Here is a 16,391-nt window from a genome sequence, read left to right as displayed (position 1 = left end):
TTGCTAAGCAGCTACCTCTGAAGAAGCTGCAGCTGCCTGTCTTGGGAGCTTTAAATGCTGGCATTTCTTGGTAGCAACAGCACTACATTCTTGAATTTCCATGGCCAACTGTGTTTTCATGTCCCATTCAAACCACGTCCTGAGCCCTTCAAATGACTTTAGGGAGGAATGAACTACATCTTAACCTCACAAGACAGAACTCTGCCCTGCTTCCAAAGTGAGACTCAGCAATTCAGTATAAGACAGCGAACAGCAGTGAGATCCCAAGATTGGGTCGGTTTCTGGAGAGCAAGATGAGTGCCAGTGCTGTGCCTCTGCCTGGCAGGAGGCACCACCAGCCAGGAGGAGAAGGAATAGAGTCACAAGCGCCACGTTCTTGCGATGGAAGCGTTATTAGACCCGCGAGCGCTCTTCGCACCATGTCCTCGCATCACTTTAATTTACAGCGGCAGCATTAGGACGACCGGCTCAGCTCCGGTCTCCGCAGCATCTCCGGGCACCGCTCCTGGCCGGAACGGGCGCTCTCACCCCGGCGCTCTATGCCGGTTCGCCGGCCCCTGTCTCTGCCGGGAGAGGGCGGGCACCCCATCCCTTTTCGCTGCTGGGGCGGAGGACGAGGCGAGGGCAGCCTCCCGGGCAGAGGCAGGGACAGGGATGGGGCAGGCAGGAGCCGCCCCCGCGCGGGGCGGAGGGAGCGCTGGGTACTGGCTCCTAGCCCCGCGTATCCACGCGGGAGGTGGCCCCGGCGCTGCCTGGAGCCGCAGCCGCTTCCCTTCGCTCCCGCCCTCCCTCTCTCCCTCCCCCGTCCCCACCTCTCCTCCAAAACCGCAGGAGTCGCTACGGCTCCGCTTCACTCTCTCCGGTGCCAGCGGCGGAGGGGGGCGAAGGGCCCTCAGCGCAGGCACGGCCCGGGGCGGGAGCAGCCCCGCATCCTCCCCGCCGCCCCCCTGCCATGGCCGGTGTCGCGGCCCAGCGCTGACGATGCTGCTGGGCACCCCACGGCCGGGCGGCTGGGATCGCAGCCGGGTGGGCGAGAGGCTGCAAGCGGCCCTCGCCGGCCTCCAGGAGCTCCAGGTGCTTCGGGAGAAGCAGCGGGAGCTGGTGCGGGCCGCCCTGGCCATGCCGCAGCGGCCGGTGGCGGGCGGAGAACAGCAGCCCCTGTCCGCCCACAGCAAGGAGCACCGTCTGGAGGTCACCCTCTCCGCCCTGAAGGAGCAGCTGGTAAGGCACCGCAGTGCACGGGACGCTCCGCTGCCCGGCTCCGTGAGCCCAGCCGCGGTGCCGAGCGCGGCGGACGGAAGCGCCCCTGGGCTGTCAGACACCCGGCTCCCCTTCGGGAGCCGCCGGCGCCGTACCGGCACCGAGGGCGGGCAGGGCGCTGCAGCCGCGGCCCCTGCGCTGCTCCCGCCCCGCCGGCCGCGGTTCCTCCGCGGGCAGGGGCGAGCGGCCGGGCCGGGGCGGTCGGGGCGAGCCCCGCCGCAGCCGCTGTAGCGGGCGGACGCTGCCGCGGCTCAGGCGGGGCTCGCCCGGGCGGCCCGGAGCGGGCAGTGCCGGCGGCGGGCGCCGTGCCAGCGGGAGCGGTGGGGAGAAGTTGTTAACCCGGCACCGCTCATTCATCGGAGCCGAGGAGTAGGCGATAATTAACTTCAGTAATACAGCGCTCACCTCCCAGTGGCAGCAGCCGTTTGCATAGGAGATCAAGAGACACGCGGGCTGGGATACACCTGCACAAGCGCTCGGGGGTTTGGGTGGGTGGGTGCGCGCACACCTCTGCGCCTCCACCTGGGAGCGCGCACCGCTGTGCGCCAGTGGGAGCCCATCCGTCAGGAAACGCTTCGTGGGACGGGAGTACTTTGTTCTTTCCACGGATTGCATGATCAAAAGGGAAGAATAAATGAATGCCAGACCTTGTATTTGAAGTGCTGCACCGGCCACTCACACAGAGGTTTTTTTGAAACTAAAAAACAATTCTGATTTGTAGCTGAACCGAGTTTCATAGTTGAGACAATAATCAAAGGGTAAAGGGCTTTAATCTCTAGTATAGGCAATTACGCACTTCAGTAAACTCAGACTTAATTCAGAATCCTTTTCCTCGCTGTACTGGTGCAAGTCTTGGCCATCAGTTATCCATCAGGTGTGAAAACAGAAGGGTTATTCACTCCCCGTAGGCAGCTTTCTTAGGCAACATCTCAGGATAAAATGGGCTTTAACCTTCAGGGAAACCTAGCCAGCACTGTGTGAAAACACAGCGACGGGCATATCTTGATAAAATTAAGAAAATACAAGACAAGGGGACAGCCAGCCACTTGATTACCCGTCATTGATAGTCTTAAGTAATGGCTCTACTTTTTTTTTTTTTTTTTTTAATTGAGCAAAAGAATTTAAGGCATTTATTGCCTGTTTGAGGCCAGTGGGGTAACAGAATCACACAATGAGCTCTGATGATAGAGACTGTACTTCTTTTTGTGTCAGCTGTCGTGCTGTAATTACTCATTTGTCGTAATATTTTTCAAATAAAATATTAAAATAGAAGATGAATTTGTCAGGATTTTACTTGCACCTTACAAGGCTGGCTTTCCAAGAACGTGGGAGAAACTAGCTATTAAAATGGAAGGAAAAAGAGGCTGCCCTTTAATTGCTGCCCTTTAGAAATGCAGTTGAGTGGACTCAGGAATAACTCTGCACACCTCCAGAGAGGGACGATTTCACCAGTAGGTGCCAGTGCAATTATAGGAAACGTGTCTCTTGGGATGCCTGGGAGGGAAGTGTTCATAAAGATTCAGAATGACTCAGAAGTACATAAATCCAGGTATAGGTTCTTCAGCAAAAATACAGTTGTGCTTAAAGTAGTAATACAGAGCTCTTCTGATTGACCCGTGGCTGCTGGAGGCTTTTCAAACTGTACTGTTCCTGGTAGCTTTATTGGTTTTTTTTCCCCCCTACAAATTGCAGATGTGTATCTGAGTAGAGGTACATACCTCAAATTTCCTTAATAGCAAAGTAAACCCAGTTGAAAACAGGCTTTTCACAGTCATTTTAGAAGTAGTTCACAGATCTCAGTGACCACAGGCTGAAAACTTTCCCAGTGACTCATGAGCAGTGTATTGCACTTAAAACCCATGAAAGTTCTGTTCATGATTGCAGGAAATGAAGTTAAAACTGAAAACAACAGAAAATGCAAAGCACAGCATTACACAAGGAGTGATAGATCTTCAGCAGCAACAACAACTGTTGTTGTTGGCCCATGGAGGGCACAGTATGTGATTGCTGCTCTATAAACTTTCAGATTGAGAAACTCATTAACAGTGTAAATGTAACTTTTCCTTGCAGTGCACCTTGCTCCAGATTTCAAGGAGGACTGTAGCCCTGAGCTTTAGTGTGGTCACAGTTTAATTCATAAAAAGTTTGGTCCTCACAACAGAGAATGAGAAAGCTGTGTCAGCTGAAAGTGGCTCAAGGCGTCTTAGCAATGGAAACAAGGCAGATAAAAAGTCAAGCCAGGCTTCTTCTATAATGGTAGGGTGAAAAACAGGAGAGCAGAGGCAGAAACCTTAAGGACTTGATCTGACTACTGGGAGTAATAGAGCAGAGCCATCAAATGTCATAGACACCACATGTGGATGCCATTCCAGAATCTCAGTCTCTTCCCCAACAACATTTACCAGAGACAGTGATCAGCTGGCCTTCTAGCACTCTGCTCTAGGCAGTCTGCTACCTCTGACAGTCATGCCCTTTTTTGCCCTAACCAGTGGCTCTTTTTGGTGGCCAAGGTTTTTCTGGCAACTGAGAATTACTACAGCACAGGCAGGGTCAATTCTGTAGCAGAAGAGGAGCAGAGTTAAGTGATGCCACCCACCCACTATCAGAGATCCTGAAGGTGCTAAACTTCTCTTAGCCAAACATCATGGTGACAAAGAGGAAAGAGATGCAAATTCAGGCTAATGCAAAGAAAAAAATCCATGATTGCTGTCAGTGTAGGTGGATATCAAAGCCTGCAACATCCAGTATGTTCTCAGCTCTTTCCTCAGAGGACATATTTATAAACCTTATTTTATTTTATTTGAATCTGATTATTTTGTTTTGCAAGCTTTCAGGTGGTTTATGATGTTATAAAAATGTGAGAAGGGACACATTATACTGAATAGATAAAAGCAAACAGTTGGTACCCTGCATTTTACACAGACTTTTTTTTCCCCTTTAGGTAATTTTAAATAGAAGAAAACATGTTTTAAGCCAGGGACTTAAATGGGTGGTATGGTGATACTCCAGATTTGCCTCCCCAAAACTGCAGCCCATTGGTAGTACATGTTGACTGGGAACGTTTGGTCCCACACTGTGTAGTGTGCAGGAGTCTTCACCGCTGCATTGCCCAAAGCAAACAGACGATTTTACCTGCAAGGTTTTGTCACATGTAAAATTCATGTGGTGAATAGAGGAAGAGTGTATTTAGGGGTTACTGTTTTGAGTGCTGCCCAGTGTGGGTATTGGAGGGATAACAGTTTGAAACAAACACACCGGAAAGGTCATTCTTATCCAAATGGTTTGAGGAATGCCTCTCTTCTTAGAGTGCAGAAAGATCAAAGCTGGGTCAGTGGCTGGAAACATGAAAACCCAATGGTGTGAGGCACCATAAAAGGGTTAAAAACGATGATGTAAATCATGTGTGTTGGTTAAAATGCTGTGAAAGCGCAGACAGAACCTGGAGGTATAATAAATAATGTTTGAGTACCTGAGAGCCTTGTGGCCTCTCTGTCATTAATCAGAAACCACAGACTGAGGGATTGGCTGGCAAAACATTAATCATTAAGCAATTAATTCCAGCCATGGAAACAAAACTTTGTGATTTCCTGAGTAGGTGGGATTGAAGAAGGCATGGCATGGTTTTGCTTTTTTACCACAAAATAAAGAAGTACTGAGGAGGTCATACATCCATCATTCAGATGGAATAGAAAATCTCCTTTATTATGCATTTCTTCCCTTCTTTTTTGTTTATGTGAAACAGGAAGTGGGAAATCAGGGAAAATCACTGTGGATTTCCCTAGGAAGCAGTAATGAGCCTCTTGAGTTTTAACTTTTCTAGATGTGTGACTCTAACAAAAAGGGCTTTATTTCTTGTGTCTTATATGTTCCTCCAGTCCTCTTTAAAAGCATACTAAAAATAGATTTTTTTTCTTCTCAGCAGCATCACCAGCCTCAAGAGTTCTCTTGTGAAACTCAGTGCATCTGTCTTTTTTTTCCTACAATTTATAATAATTTACTGATTACCTTAGGATCTTAGCTTTTTTTTCTTTTAGTATTTATCGCTATGGAGAAACCTATGCAAATGTTAAAAGCTGAATAATTCTTACAGAAGGAAGGAGGTAAAAACATGTGCATACCGATCTTGATTTTCTGTATGTCATTTAATTTTAAGATACTTTAATTGGTTCAAAGGACATAGATTTTTTTATTTTTATATATTTGAGGTTGGAAATGCTGCTAGAGCTTCCACTTGTGTTTTTAAATATGAAATGGACACATAAAGAAGAATTTTAATAATGTTTTTCTTACCATTACTGAGTTGAAACCCATCCCCTTGAGGGCTGAGCGCTACTTTACAACCAACTTCAAGAGACCACCTTTCTATAAAGTACTGTAGGATGGATGGTGAGGTGTGATATAATTAGAAGCTGCCTAAATAGTGGCAGGGATTTAGATAACTTGCCAGGTGCCATGTGAGAAGTTTGTGACAGAAACCAACTGTGGTTCTTTGGCTGGTACCTCACGCCTGGCCATCTGCCTTGCCAAGCTGACGGCATAAACACTGGGGGAGCAACTGCAGGAGCTGTTACCTCAGATCAGCCTGGTCACTGACTGCAGTAGGCAACACATCTAGTTGCTGGCTTCTGAAGGATTATTCATCATTTGTTTTAAATACAGTAATTTCCCCACTATATTCAAATGCCACCTTCTCCTTCCAGGAAATGGGTGGAGATATCTGGCCACAAGACAAGCAAGGAAAACCTGCAGTAAAATAGATGTCACAATTCTTGCATTGCATCCTTTCAACTATAAAGACGTGTCATCAAAGCCAAGGATTTTACTGGAGTGGGCATGCTGCCTTTACTTGGTAGGGCAATAAGATGCCTCAGCCACAGTGGTTTCCTTTCATCTGGCAGATCTTAAGAGTTTATGCAGACATAAGGTTTACATCCTCTTCTGCTCAGATCCAGCATATGGCAACGTGCAGCGCAATAAGGATATGTTAATTAAAAGACTTTTGTCATATTTAGAGGTACAGTTCCTGCCATGGGTATAACAAAAAAGCCAAAAGTTAAAGTACCTTCAGAGTGAGTTTTGAGAACATGTTTAGCTGGGCAGAAGACAATATATATGAAGAAACAAAATTTTTTGTCCTTGTCCATTAGGTCAGTCTCATTACAGAGAGCCAACTGCAACAGTCCCTAGCTAAGGAAAACACTTCATGAGAGTAGGATCTTGCTGGCGCAGATGGCCTGAATTCATGCATTGCTGCTGAGATTCTAACTGTGATTATTCTTCATTTCCTCCTTCTTGTCTTGATTTAGTCTCGTTTGAGGAGACAGGATGTCGGCTTGAAAAGCCACCTGGATCAGCTAGACCAGCGAATAAGTGAGCTGAAATTGGATGTCAGTAAGACCTCCAGTGAATACTTGGATAGTGACAGCCGGCCCAGCTCAGGTAATGTGCACTTGGCTGTTTATTCCCAGGAGTATGGTGCTAGGAGAATTGAAGATTGTCCACTGCTAAGCAAAACTCTCTGTATTATTTGGTCAGAAACGGTGCCCCGTGGCTGAGGTGGATAGTAGTCATCTGGCACAGAGGGGGCTCACAGAGCTGGAATTTCCCTGCAAAGTTGATTTAGTTAGAAAGTGCTCACTCACTCAAGCAGTATTCTTTCTGGATTGTTTAATCATTTTTTAATGAACCTTGTAGCCACACATGGAAGGAGAAGGAGACAGATTTACTTATTAATTACCTTCTGCAGTGTAGAATGACCATTAGTAAAATGGCTAGACTACTTAAAAGAAGTGGAGACTAATATCAACACTCTGCTTGAATCCAGGGAGGATTCTGAACCTCACTAGGACTTTGAAAATCACTATTGCAGTGCTCCTGTCAAATGAATTTATGTAGAGGCAAAACAGCACTATTAAAAGACATTGATAAAAACTACCCCAACAGAGTAGAGCTCTCATGGACAGAAAGATACTGAGTATCAAGTTTCTGGTCTGATTCACAGAGAGAGCTGTACTTCAGACTTTTATAGCTAGGATGTCTGTCAAAACCGGTTTCTGTTATCTAGTCAGACACAATGACAGTAGTTCTTTTAAACAGAATTTTTGCAAAGCCTCAAGTCTTCAGTGAGACAAGTGGATTTTTTTTTTTAATACAACATACAGATTTGTAGCCTGGTACTTAAAAGGCATGTAAAAAGTGCAAGTTTCTGTTGTGTGTTTAAGTTCAGGAGTTGTTCACTTAGGCACAGTTCAAAAGAAAATATTCCTTCTCTGTTACAGAGAGGAATAATAAAATTTCCTACCTTGAATTTATACGAAGCCTTTTTTAACGCTTCCAGAATTACTGAAAATTATCTCAATACCTGGAGAGAGAAGATAGTCTCCATTCTCTGCCCTCAGACATTCCAGCTGTTATAGACTTGGCAGCTCTGATACAGGCTAGTTTTGCTCTGTCCAATCCACTCATCTAATCTGTGCTTGTATGCACCTAGTACAAGTTACAACAGTGTCAGAGGGCCCTGTCTTACACCATTTGCATCATAATCCCCAAAGAGATTCCCCAGTGAAGAACTGGGCATGATGGTGCAGCACTTCATCCCATCCCACCCTCAGAACTAAGCAGGCATGTGTGTGCCAAGCTGGCTCAGGGCCTAAGTAAATATGTAGAAGCCCAGTAAAGGTTGGCTGAATTAGAGTATACCTCTGTTGATGTTACCTTAATAAATGATCATAAATTTGGGCTTGTGGCACATAGCAAATGAAGATCTATTTTATTCTCTGCACTTTTCTTCTACAGAGCATGTTTAGTTGCTGTAAATATGAAATATCCTATTTATTTTTACTCTGCAGGATTCTATGACCTGAGTGATGGTGGTTCTTGTTCACTCTCCAATTCTTGCACCTCTGTGTACAGTGAGTCTATCTCCTCCTCCCACACCAGTCTCTTACCCAGCTCTCAACACCCTAAAGCAAGGCTCAGTGTGTTTGATTACCGACCCAAGTCTGCAGATGAAACTACTGTGCACACCACCAGCTTCCAGCAGCAGGGAGCCTATGGCAGCGATGGATGTCGGATTGCAGCCAGCAGAGATGTTTCTGGGACTCCTGCCAGGTCCAGACCAAGGCCAGTTTCCACAGGTAATTAATAGCAGAACTGGGTACTTCATTCAAGAGAAGGGCAGATTCCTGGTTATTACTGTTAGGACCTTGTTCAGCCATGTGTAATCAATATATCATTCTCAATTTCAATATACAAAGTGAGAGTGGATCAAAATCACAGAGCCATACCATTTACTATCCCACTTCCCCGTGTCTCCATACTCCAGATATTTTTAAACAGTAACAAATACTAGAATGAATCAATAAAAAATATGTGGATGAGACAGTAACAAATACAAGGACCTATGCATCCAGAAATGGAAAAATACTCTAGTGCATGAGATAAAATTGTAAAGATTATTGAGATATTTTTTTTAAGTTTCAGTATTTGAAATATCTTGTATGAAAGTGCAGGGATGTATGAAAGATTTCAAGTAAACTCAAAATTCCCTGTTTACACAAATTAACGTTGATTCAAACAATGACTCTTTTTCATAATTTATGATGTACAGTTAAGGACAAAAAATTCCAAAAGTTAATTGACTATCTAGAGAGTAGTCATAAGCCTAAAAGTGGATCAGTCGTTAATTTGCATCATATCTTCAATGAAATGGACAAGTCTATTAATTTTCCATATCTCTTGTTTACCTTCTGTAAAGTGACATTGTATCACTTTTTATCACAGATTCTTCCATAGCCTCAAAGCACTCTGGTGTTAGAGTGATCCAGCAAGATGTGTAGTGGTTCCATGATAGAAACAGGGAAGTTATGGGGAACATAATTTCAAGTATTGTGCCACTCTTGAATCATTCCCACAGCTGCTTTACCTGAGCTTAACTCACCTCTGACTTGCTTGGAACAGAAACAAAGACCACCTATTCTATACTTAGGTGTGTAGACACACCTGAAGGGATGACAGTAATTACAGCATAAAAGCAAAGTCTTTTCAAGGCTTGTCAAAGGCTGGGGATGAAGCTGAGCTTAATGACCCATGGCTTCCATGTTCAGATTGCAGACATTTTGCTCTCAGAAATTTTCCTTCCTTGAAACATGTTGCTGAGACTCCAGGGGCTTTATGTTTGGTTGTTTTTTTTTAATATAGACTAGCACAAAAAAGCTGATACTGAGCAGGGATGTGGGAGAGAGACTGCAGACCTCCTTCAGCTCTTATTCCTGGCTAAAGCCTCTTATTTCCATCACAGTGAAAAACAAAAGTAATGGGGTAGTAGTGGGTATAGCTTTGAAGAAACAATTCTTACAAAGTTGACCACATTGCAGGAAGTGAAGCAAGATTTTACTTCAGAAAATTATCATTTGGAGAGGGGAAGAAATTTATCTTTTCCTCTCCTTAGAAGAAATTGCAAATACAGACCAATTGCCTTTTCTTTCATTGGCAAGCAGAAAGCTTGCTGAGACATTGCAAGCACAACATGCTTTTGACTCCTTCCTGGTTTGTTTGCAAAAGAGCACAGCATAACACGCTGCCAACAATTTCCTAAAGAATTTTTGTTATGAAATTAGGTTGTTAGGTTGTCATCCTAACCTTTGTTGTGGCAGGTCTGTGCATGGGTAGGACAATGCAGACCACCCCAGAATTTTGCAGTCTTCTGAAAGCTTGCTGTGACAGGACATAGATGGTCATCATGTGACTGTTCACATAGTTTGTAAATGATGTGGTTAAATGGGATGGTTGAGTTTCGTGATAGCATAGAGCACCCACGACATTGGTTAGCTGAGGATTTGTTGGCACTAAAGTCTGCTTTGTAGTACAGAAAAATCCAAGCTAACTGGTTCCAGAATTCTTGATCCCAGAGGTAACGCAGCACCATAGTGCTCTGTTGAATGACATGTCTGGATGGAACAACCTTTCTTCACACAAGAACACAGCCGCTCCTCTCTGTGCACAGGAGATGCTGCTGGGAGGAGGGTGCTGCTGTCAAGAAGAGTAAATTACAGCACCTTTGACAATACTCCAAATTTTGGTGTCTATAAATATCATCTTCAGGGACTGCACTCGCCACATGCCTGAGTAGTTAGCCTTAGATTTTATTCCTCTGTGAAAATAAAGATTCTTCAGTTCATTCTTCTATGACTTCTCTGTTAAGATCTAAAAATAATCCCTTGGTTTTGTCTACTTGGATTCCTGCTGGTCTGTGACATTTTAGGACTTTTTTGTATATGCACAGATTTACTTTCATCCAAGTTAAATTTCCTGCAAAGGTAAGAGTTTTATTATTGGCATTAAAAGGCATTTTAAATTCTGTTAGGCTTAGGTGATAAAAGCTTTAAAGTAGTTCATTGACCTTGGAAGACTGAAATTACTTTCTTTATCCATGCTACTGATTTTAGTAAAAGCTATCACATCTCTCTGATATAGCACTTCTAGCATGAACCAGGTTGAATGTAATTGTCTGAGATTTAATTAGGTTGTTTATTTTCATCCACCATATAGGTGACTTGGAAAGACTTATTCCAGCGGACACTAGATTTCAGAAAGAAATGGATCCCAAATCCATGTTGCCTCTGTGCCATAATGGAGACATGCACTTGTTCAGCATGGACCCCAAATTCCAGAATGACTTGGTCTCCAAGAACGGCATTGATGTGTATCCTTACCCAAGCCCCCTCCATGCAGTGGCTTTACAAAGTCCCCTTTTCTCCCTGGTGGGAACATCCCCAAAATCAGACTTCCAAGCTCCTCCCAGCAAACCTATGCCTAGTACAACAGGTCCCAGCTTGATTAAGACTAGGCCAACCACTGAGGTCAAGCCGGGGGGTTACATCAATAAATTGCTGCAGCTGACGAGATGCAAAGGGAGCAGTCGGGCTGAGGCCAGTGAGTGGGTTTCACCAAAGAGCCAGCCAGCTGCAATGCACCAGAGATTCATTATAACCCCCAGCACCGGTGGAGTGAAAATTAACAGCACCAGTAGCCAGCTGGAAAAACAGATGAGTTCTCTGGAGAGTAACAAAGCTGAAGGGAAGCTGTCAATAGAGGTGCCAGAGGGGGAATGTGCCAAGCAGCAGGAGACCATGAGCTGTATGAATGAAGAGCAGTCATCCACTCAGCCTGACACAGAGCCATCAGCTGTGAATAGTTGTTATCCAGCCAAGTCAGCAGCAAGGGGCTCTCCTCTGGCAGAAGAAACAGACAGCAGCATGGAGCGCAGTTTGTCTTACTCACAGCTGTGTCAAGAGGACTCTAGCCCAGACACCTGGAATGCTAAAGCTGTCCCACCCAAAAAACTGCCCATCAAAAGGTGTGGCAATGCCAAATTGGCTTACACTGGGGGTCATGAACGAGTGGCACGAGCTGAGTTTGTCCATGCTCAATTTGTCCCTGCAGAATCCCATCAAGTCCGGGTAAAGTTTGCCAGCTCCAAAACAAAGGCAGTGAAGATAAAGAGGAGGAACAGTGAAAAGGTCGTTCGGCCTGGAAAGCAAGCCTTCTTCATGGAGAAGGTGAGAGGGTCTCATGGGGCCACCAAGCTGCCTGTTGAGTGGAATCAGCTCCAAAGACCACAAGGAATGAAGAGCCTCATGCGGAGACCTTCATATTCTGGTGACATGGCTGGCAGATCATGCTCAGAGTCCAGTCTGCTCCCAGTGCAGGTCAGGCTCCCCACTGTTCCGTCCAGGCCAGAGCTCTACGGAGCCTCTGCCAATGCACTGTATTCCCTGGAAGCAGCTTGTGCAGACACAGGCAGCAGGAAGAAGCAGCGCAAGTGGCAGTCCACAGTGGAGATCTCTGCCAAGGCCCAGCCGGCCGGCCTGGCTCCCAGCTTTGGCCTGGGAGCGCCAAGGCAGCCAGCGAGGAGAGCCGGCGTTCTGCGCACCGTCAGCACGAGGGCTCGCTCCAAGGGGCAGCAGCACGGAGATTGTGCCAAGAGCGAGTCAGACCACTCTGAGTACTCTGCAGAGTGTGCCTCCCTCTTTCACTCCACCATCGCAGAGACCAGCGAAGGGGAGGTCAGCGATTTCACAACCAACCGGTTTGGGGACAGCGAGTCCAGTGAAGGTGACTGGGATGGCAGCAGTAACAGTAGCAGCCTTGCTCTTGACTATGATGAGGGGGATGAAAGTGAGCTGATTTGGCCTGAAGGTTCAGTCAGACAATCCGTGACTGTCCAGGACTCTGCCAAGCCTCTTCCTCCAGTGCCCAAAATCTGTCGCATCAAAGCTTCAAAGGCACTAAAGAAGAAGATAAGGAGGTTCCAACCTGCCTCTCTGAAGGTCATGACCATGGTGTAAGGGAGAGCAAGCATCTATTTCTTACAGTGGGACATCTTGCTGGATGTCTATTTGCATTTGCAAAATAAAAGGACTTTCTTAAAGGAGCTGTGAATAATCCCTAAGTCTACACAAGGGATCTCGTTTGTTAATGCCTGGACATAAATGTCACTGTATGTAATTCCCTCTTTTGCCATTTATTCTGTAAATATGAAGCTCTGTGTATATTATGTGATGACTTTTTTATTATCCAAAAGGGTCACGTGGTGAAAATGAAAACAACCTCCCCTGTAAGATTTTACAGGCAGGCCCTTGGTGGTTTTTTAACCATATGCACCCACAGAATCAGTCCAGACATAAAGACTTGCTAAGAAGAAAGTGTACTTCCCTCTTGCAGCCTGACGTCTGTATTAACCATCTAGCTGTTATTGTGGTCATATGGAAAAACTCTGTTTCCTACAGTTTTATTTTATTTCAGATCAGCCATCCTATACCTTCTCCCAAACACTGGGAGGATGAATCTGCTCTTCCATAAAAACATAGTATGCTTAATCAAGAAGGCAAGTGTATTTGTGAATGAGAACAAGACTTCAGTTTGCTTCATTTTTTTTTTTTTTCAAAATAGCATAGGGTTGTTTTTTCAACCCCCCTCTTTACGATGTTCCATGTTATTGTTCATTTGTTGAATGGATGAAAGAACATGAGGGCCACATGCCACAGTGTGTGATTAGCTGGGACTGAGATAATAGCTTTGCCCCTGAAGTTGCAAACTCAATAAATACTATTTAATGTACTGAAAATTATGCTTGTCTGACTTTTTGATGTCTAAAGAAAATTATTCTGGTCTCTGATATAAAATAGTTCTATGTTTTTATGATCACTGTGCAGAGGGGTTCTTTTCTATTTTCAGAGGATCACTGTAGCTCAGTCAGAACCAGGGTCCACTCACCCTCTACCTCAGGAAAGCTTTTTCAGCACCTGCTTCTAAATGAAAGAATTGAAAATGGTATTTTTATTGAGGACAGGGTAGTGTTTAACTGACTCACCTAAAGGGATGCAATTTTTTCAGAAGAAACTCTTAATTTAAAACATATATTTATGTATATGTAATGTGTTTTGAATGCATTTAAGGGCACTGATGTGAAGCTTTGTATCAGTGTCTAAATTGAAGAAGTAATTTTGTGACTTCTTCACAAAATGAATTTTTTGTGTTCAGACAAGCAGTCCTAATTCTTTCCCCTGAGCGCGGCAATCTGGAAACTGAGCTGAAGTTCCCCCTGAATTTACAAAAGAGCAGGTATTATCCGCCTGCCCTATTTCAGTGCTCAGTCTGAGTACATTCCCAGCCTAGGAGATGTAGGCATTACCTCATTCAGCTGCTTGAACTGGATCTGAAACAAAAGGTAAGTGCTTTGCAGAAACTGGGTAAAAGAGTGATTGTTTACTCCAAGGATTCAGTTGCCAACAGAAATATTGAAAGACAACTTTCACCCAATGCCTTCTATTTGGAAGCTATTGTATATTTTGAAAATACTCAATTTTCAAATAATTTGTGGAAAACTAATAAAGTAAAAGGTATGTAAAGTCATTTAATTAAAGTATTCTAACTAGCACATAACATCATCTTTACTATAACTAGGAAAACATTACATTTTAGTCAGTGGAATATGTTTGAACATTTTTTCATTTTTCAAGAGTTTTGGACATAGTCACTCTGGTAGGATTAATTGGAGAAATTCACAGGTCTGGCAGTGGTTTCTTGTTCAGCATGTCTAGCAACAGAACAAACAAAATAGTGATTTATGCTTTGTTGACTTTCTACACCATGAAAGGATTCTTTTTTCCATTTACACAAAAGGTTTCATTTGGGGGAGTGTGTCAAAAGTTAACATATGATCTTTTAATCCAGGGATTTTCTGTGTTGGGGTGGGGTTTATTGGTTAGATAGGAATTTTGAGGGTGTTTTTTTCATGAAGGAGGAAATTGTTAAGTAGAAAAGTACTCTGGGTAGGAGTGTTCTGAAACCTGGTAAAATGTGCCACCCAGTAGCTCCCTACCTTTTTATCAGAGTAAGCTCAAACAATAAATTTGTGGTCCCACAACTCAGTAAATCCTGCTTTAGGGCTGTTAATACTCCTTCGTCAGAAATGTTGCCAGACACATGATGAAAGTGCTGATACAGAATGAATTCAGGCTGCCAATTCAAATAAAGAAAAATGATGACTTAATTTTGTACTGACAGGTTTTATGCCAGATGAGGTATCATTGCCTCTACGACTCACACTTTCCGCCAGGTCAGATGCCTTCTCTTCTCCCAGAGCCAGCATAAACCCAACATAAAAGCATAAAGCTGGCCCAAACATCATCCTGTGCTTTGGCTAATTTGACAGAAATACGATTATGTGCCCACACTTGATCCAGGGGAAACCTGTGGTGCTGGAGAACCCCAGCAATGTAGAGAACCTGCTGTAAGGTGTTGAGGCATTGCTATGTGCAGTGATGCTACTGAGCTGTGACTTTTTGTCAAGGGAAGAACAGGTGGTGCTTCCCCTGTGTACTGCAGGACATTGGATGTTCTCCCTAGCACTGCCCTTTGGAAACACTGCTTTCATCTGCTGGATCAGAAACTGCATTGGGACCAGAGCTCTGGAGGGAAGAAATAGGACAGTGCAAAACAGGGCAGGAGACTTGGGTGGTCAATGGTTCAGGTGTACTGACAGAAAACCATGATAGTTCAGTGTACTGTAGTGTGTTTTGTTGGCAAGTTCCTCAAGAATTTTGATAACCACTGGGTACAAGTGTGGTGCCTGTTCATTGGAAACTGGGCTAGCTCTGCTGGCAGGACCCCAGAATACCTGCCACCTAAGCAAACAGCTGAAACATACTTAAAATCAACAAATGTCAATAAATACTCTGATGCACTATTCTTTTATGTGCATGTACTAAACATCATAAAACTACCATAAAAATATCTTTTAGCCTCATCATGAAAATAAGGGATGCCCATCCATGGCTGATGGCCATACAAAATAGAAATATTCACTGTTTGTTTTCCTTTTCAGAAGAAACCTACAAAACCTTTTTACCTCACAGCCTCTTGTACTACAAAGGCCCAAGAGAATGCAAAAAATGTCAGTTGGTGATACAATTAGAAGTCTAGCACCAAACCTGATAAACTTTGGCAGTGAGAAGTTTAGCACTTTTACTGTGACTCGATTAGCAAGTGTATATGTCAAATGGCTGCTTCAGAGCAGCTTTATGCAGAGTTTCTGTTGCAGGAGCTAATATCTGTCATCATCACTCCAAGCTCTAGTGAAACAAAAATCATCTACTGCTGAAATCTGTGTGCCAGATCAGCAGTTCCCTTCTGTCCTAGGCAGACATTTACACTTCAGTGTAGGAGCAAATTGCTCCTAAACCACAAAGGAAAGAAAAGAAAGTAAAAAAGGTAATAGAAAGGGAATTAAGGAAGCTTTAGGAGCAATTTGCAGAATAGATCATAATTATGATTTTAAAAACTTTAGTTAATCCTTTTATTGCACAAACAATTTTGGAACTGGATAATTACCAGTTTTCTTGGCCTTGACATAATCTTAGATTTTGATGTCCACATGCATTACCCAAACCATGGGACAGAGTCAGAGAACTGATGTTTTGTCAGAGACACCATCCTTCAGACCTTCATTTGCAATGACTTCTGGTCAGGGAGGGCACTGGACAAAAGAAAGGCAGCGTAAGTCTCAAAATCAGCTGTGGATGATTCTCATGCTGATGAACTTGAGTCTGGTGGACATTTTAAGGCTA

At 44.3% G+C, this 16,391-nt stretch overlaps 1 protein-coding gene across 1 annotated transcript; it reads left to right on the top strand.

Moving 5' to 3' along the window:
* Window positions 1–350: 350 nt before the first annotated feature.
* Window positions 351–13,387, top strand: DACT2 (dishevelled binding antagonist of beta catenin 2). The gene is made up of 4 exons (XM_071431131.1): window positions 351–1,221; window positions 6,567–6,699; window positions 8,109–8,396; window positions 10,810–13,387. Exons 1-4 carry the CDS (start codon window positions 382–384, stop codon window positions 12,606–12,608), a joined length of 3,060 nt encoding a protein of 1,019 aa, XP_071287232.1. The 5' UTR covers window positions 351–381; the 3' UTR covers window positions 12,609–13,387.
* The last annotated feature ends 3,004 nt before the right edge of the window (window positions 13,388–16,391 follow it).

The sequence above is a fragment of the Agelaius tricolor genome, unplaced genomic scaffold (genome assembly GCF_023055355.1).
Source record: "Agelaius tricolor isolate 1412-34295 unplaced genomic scaffold, bAgeTri1.0.p SCAF_1, whole genome shotgun sequence".
Taxonomy (NCBI): Eukaryota; Metazoa; Chordata; class Aves; order Passeriformes; family Icteridae; genus Agelaius; species Agelaius tricolor.
This window is presented reverse-complemented; position numbering and strand designations above follow the sequence as displayed.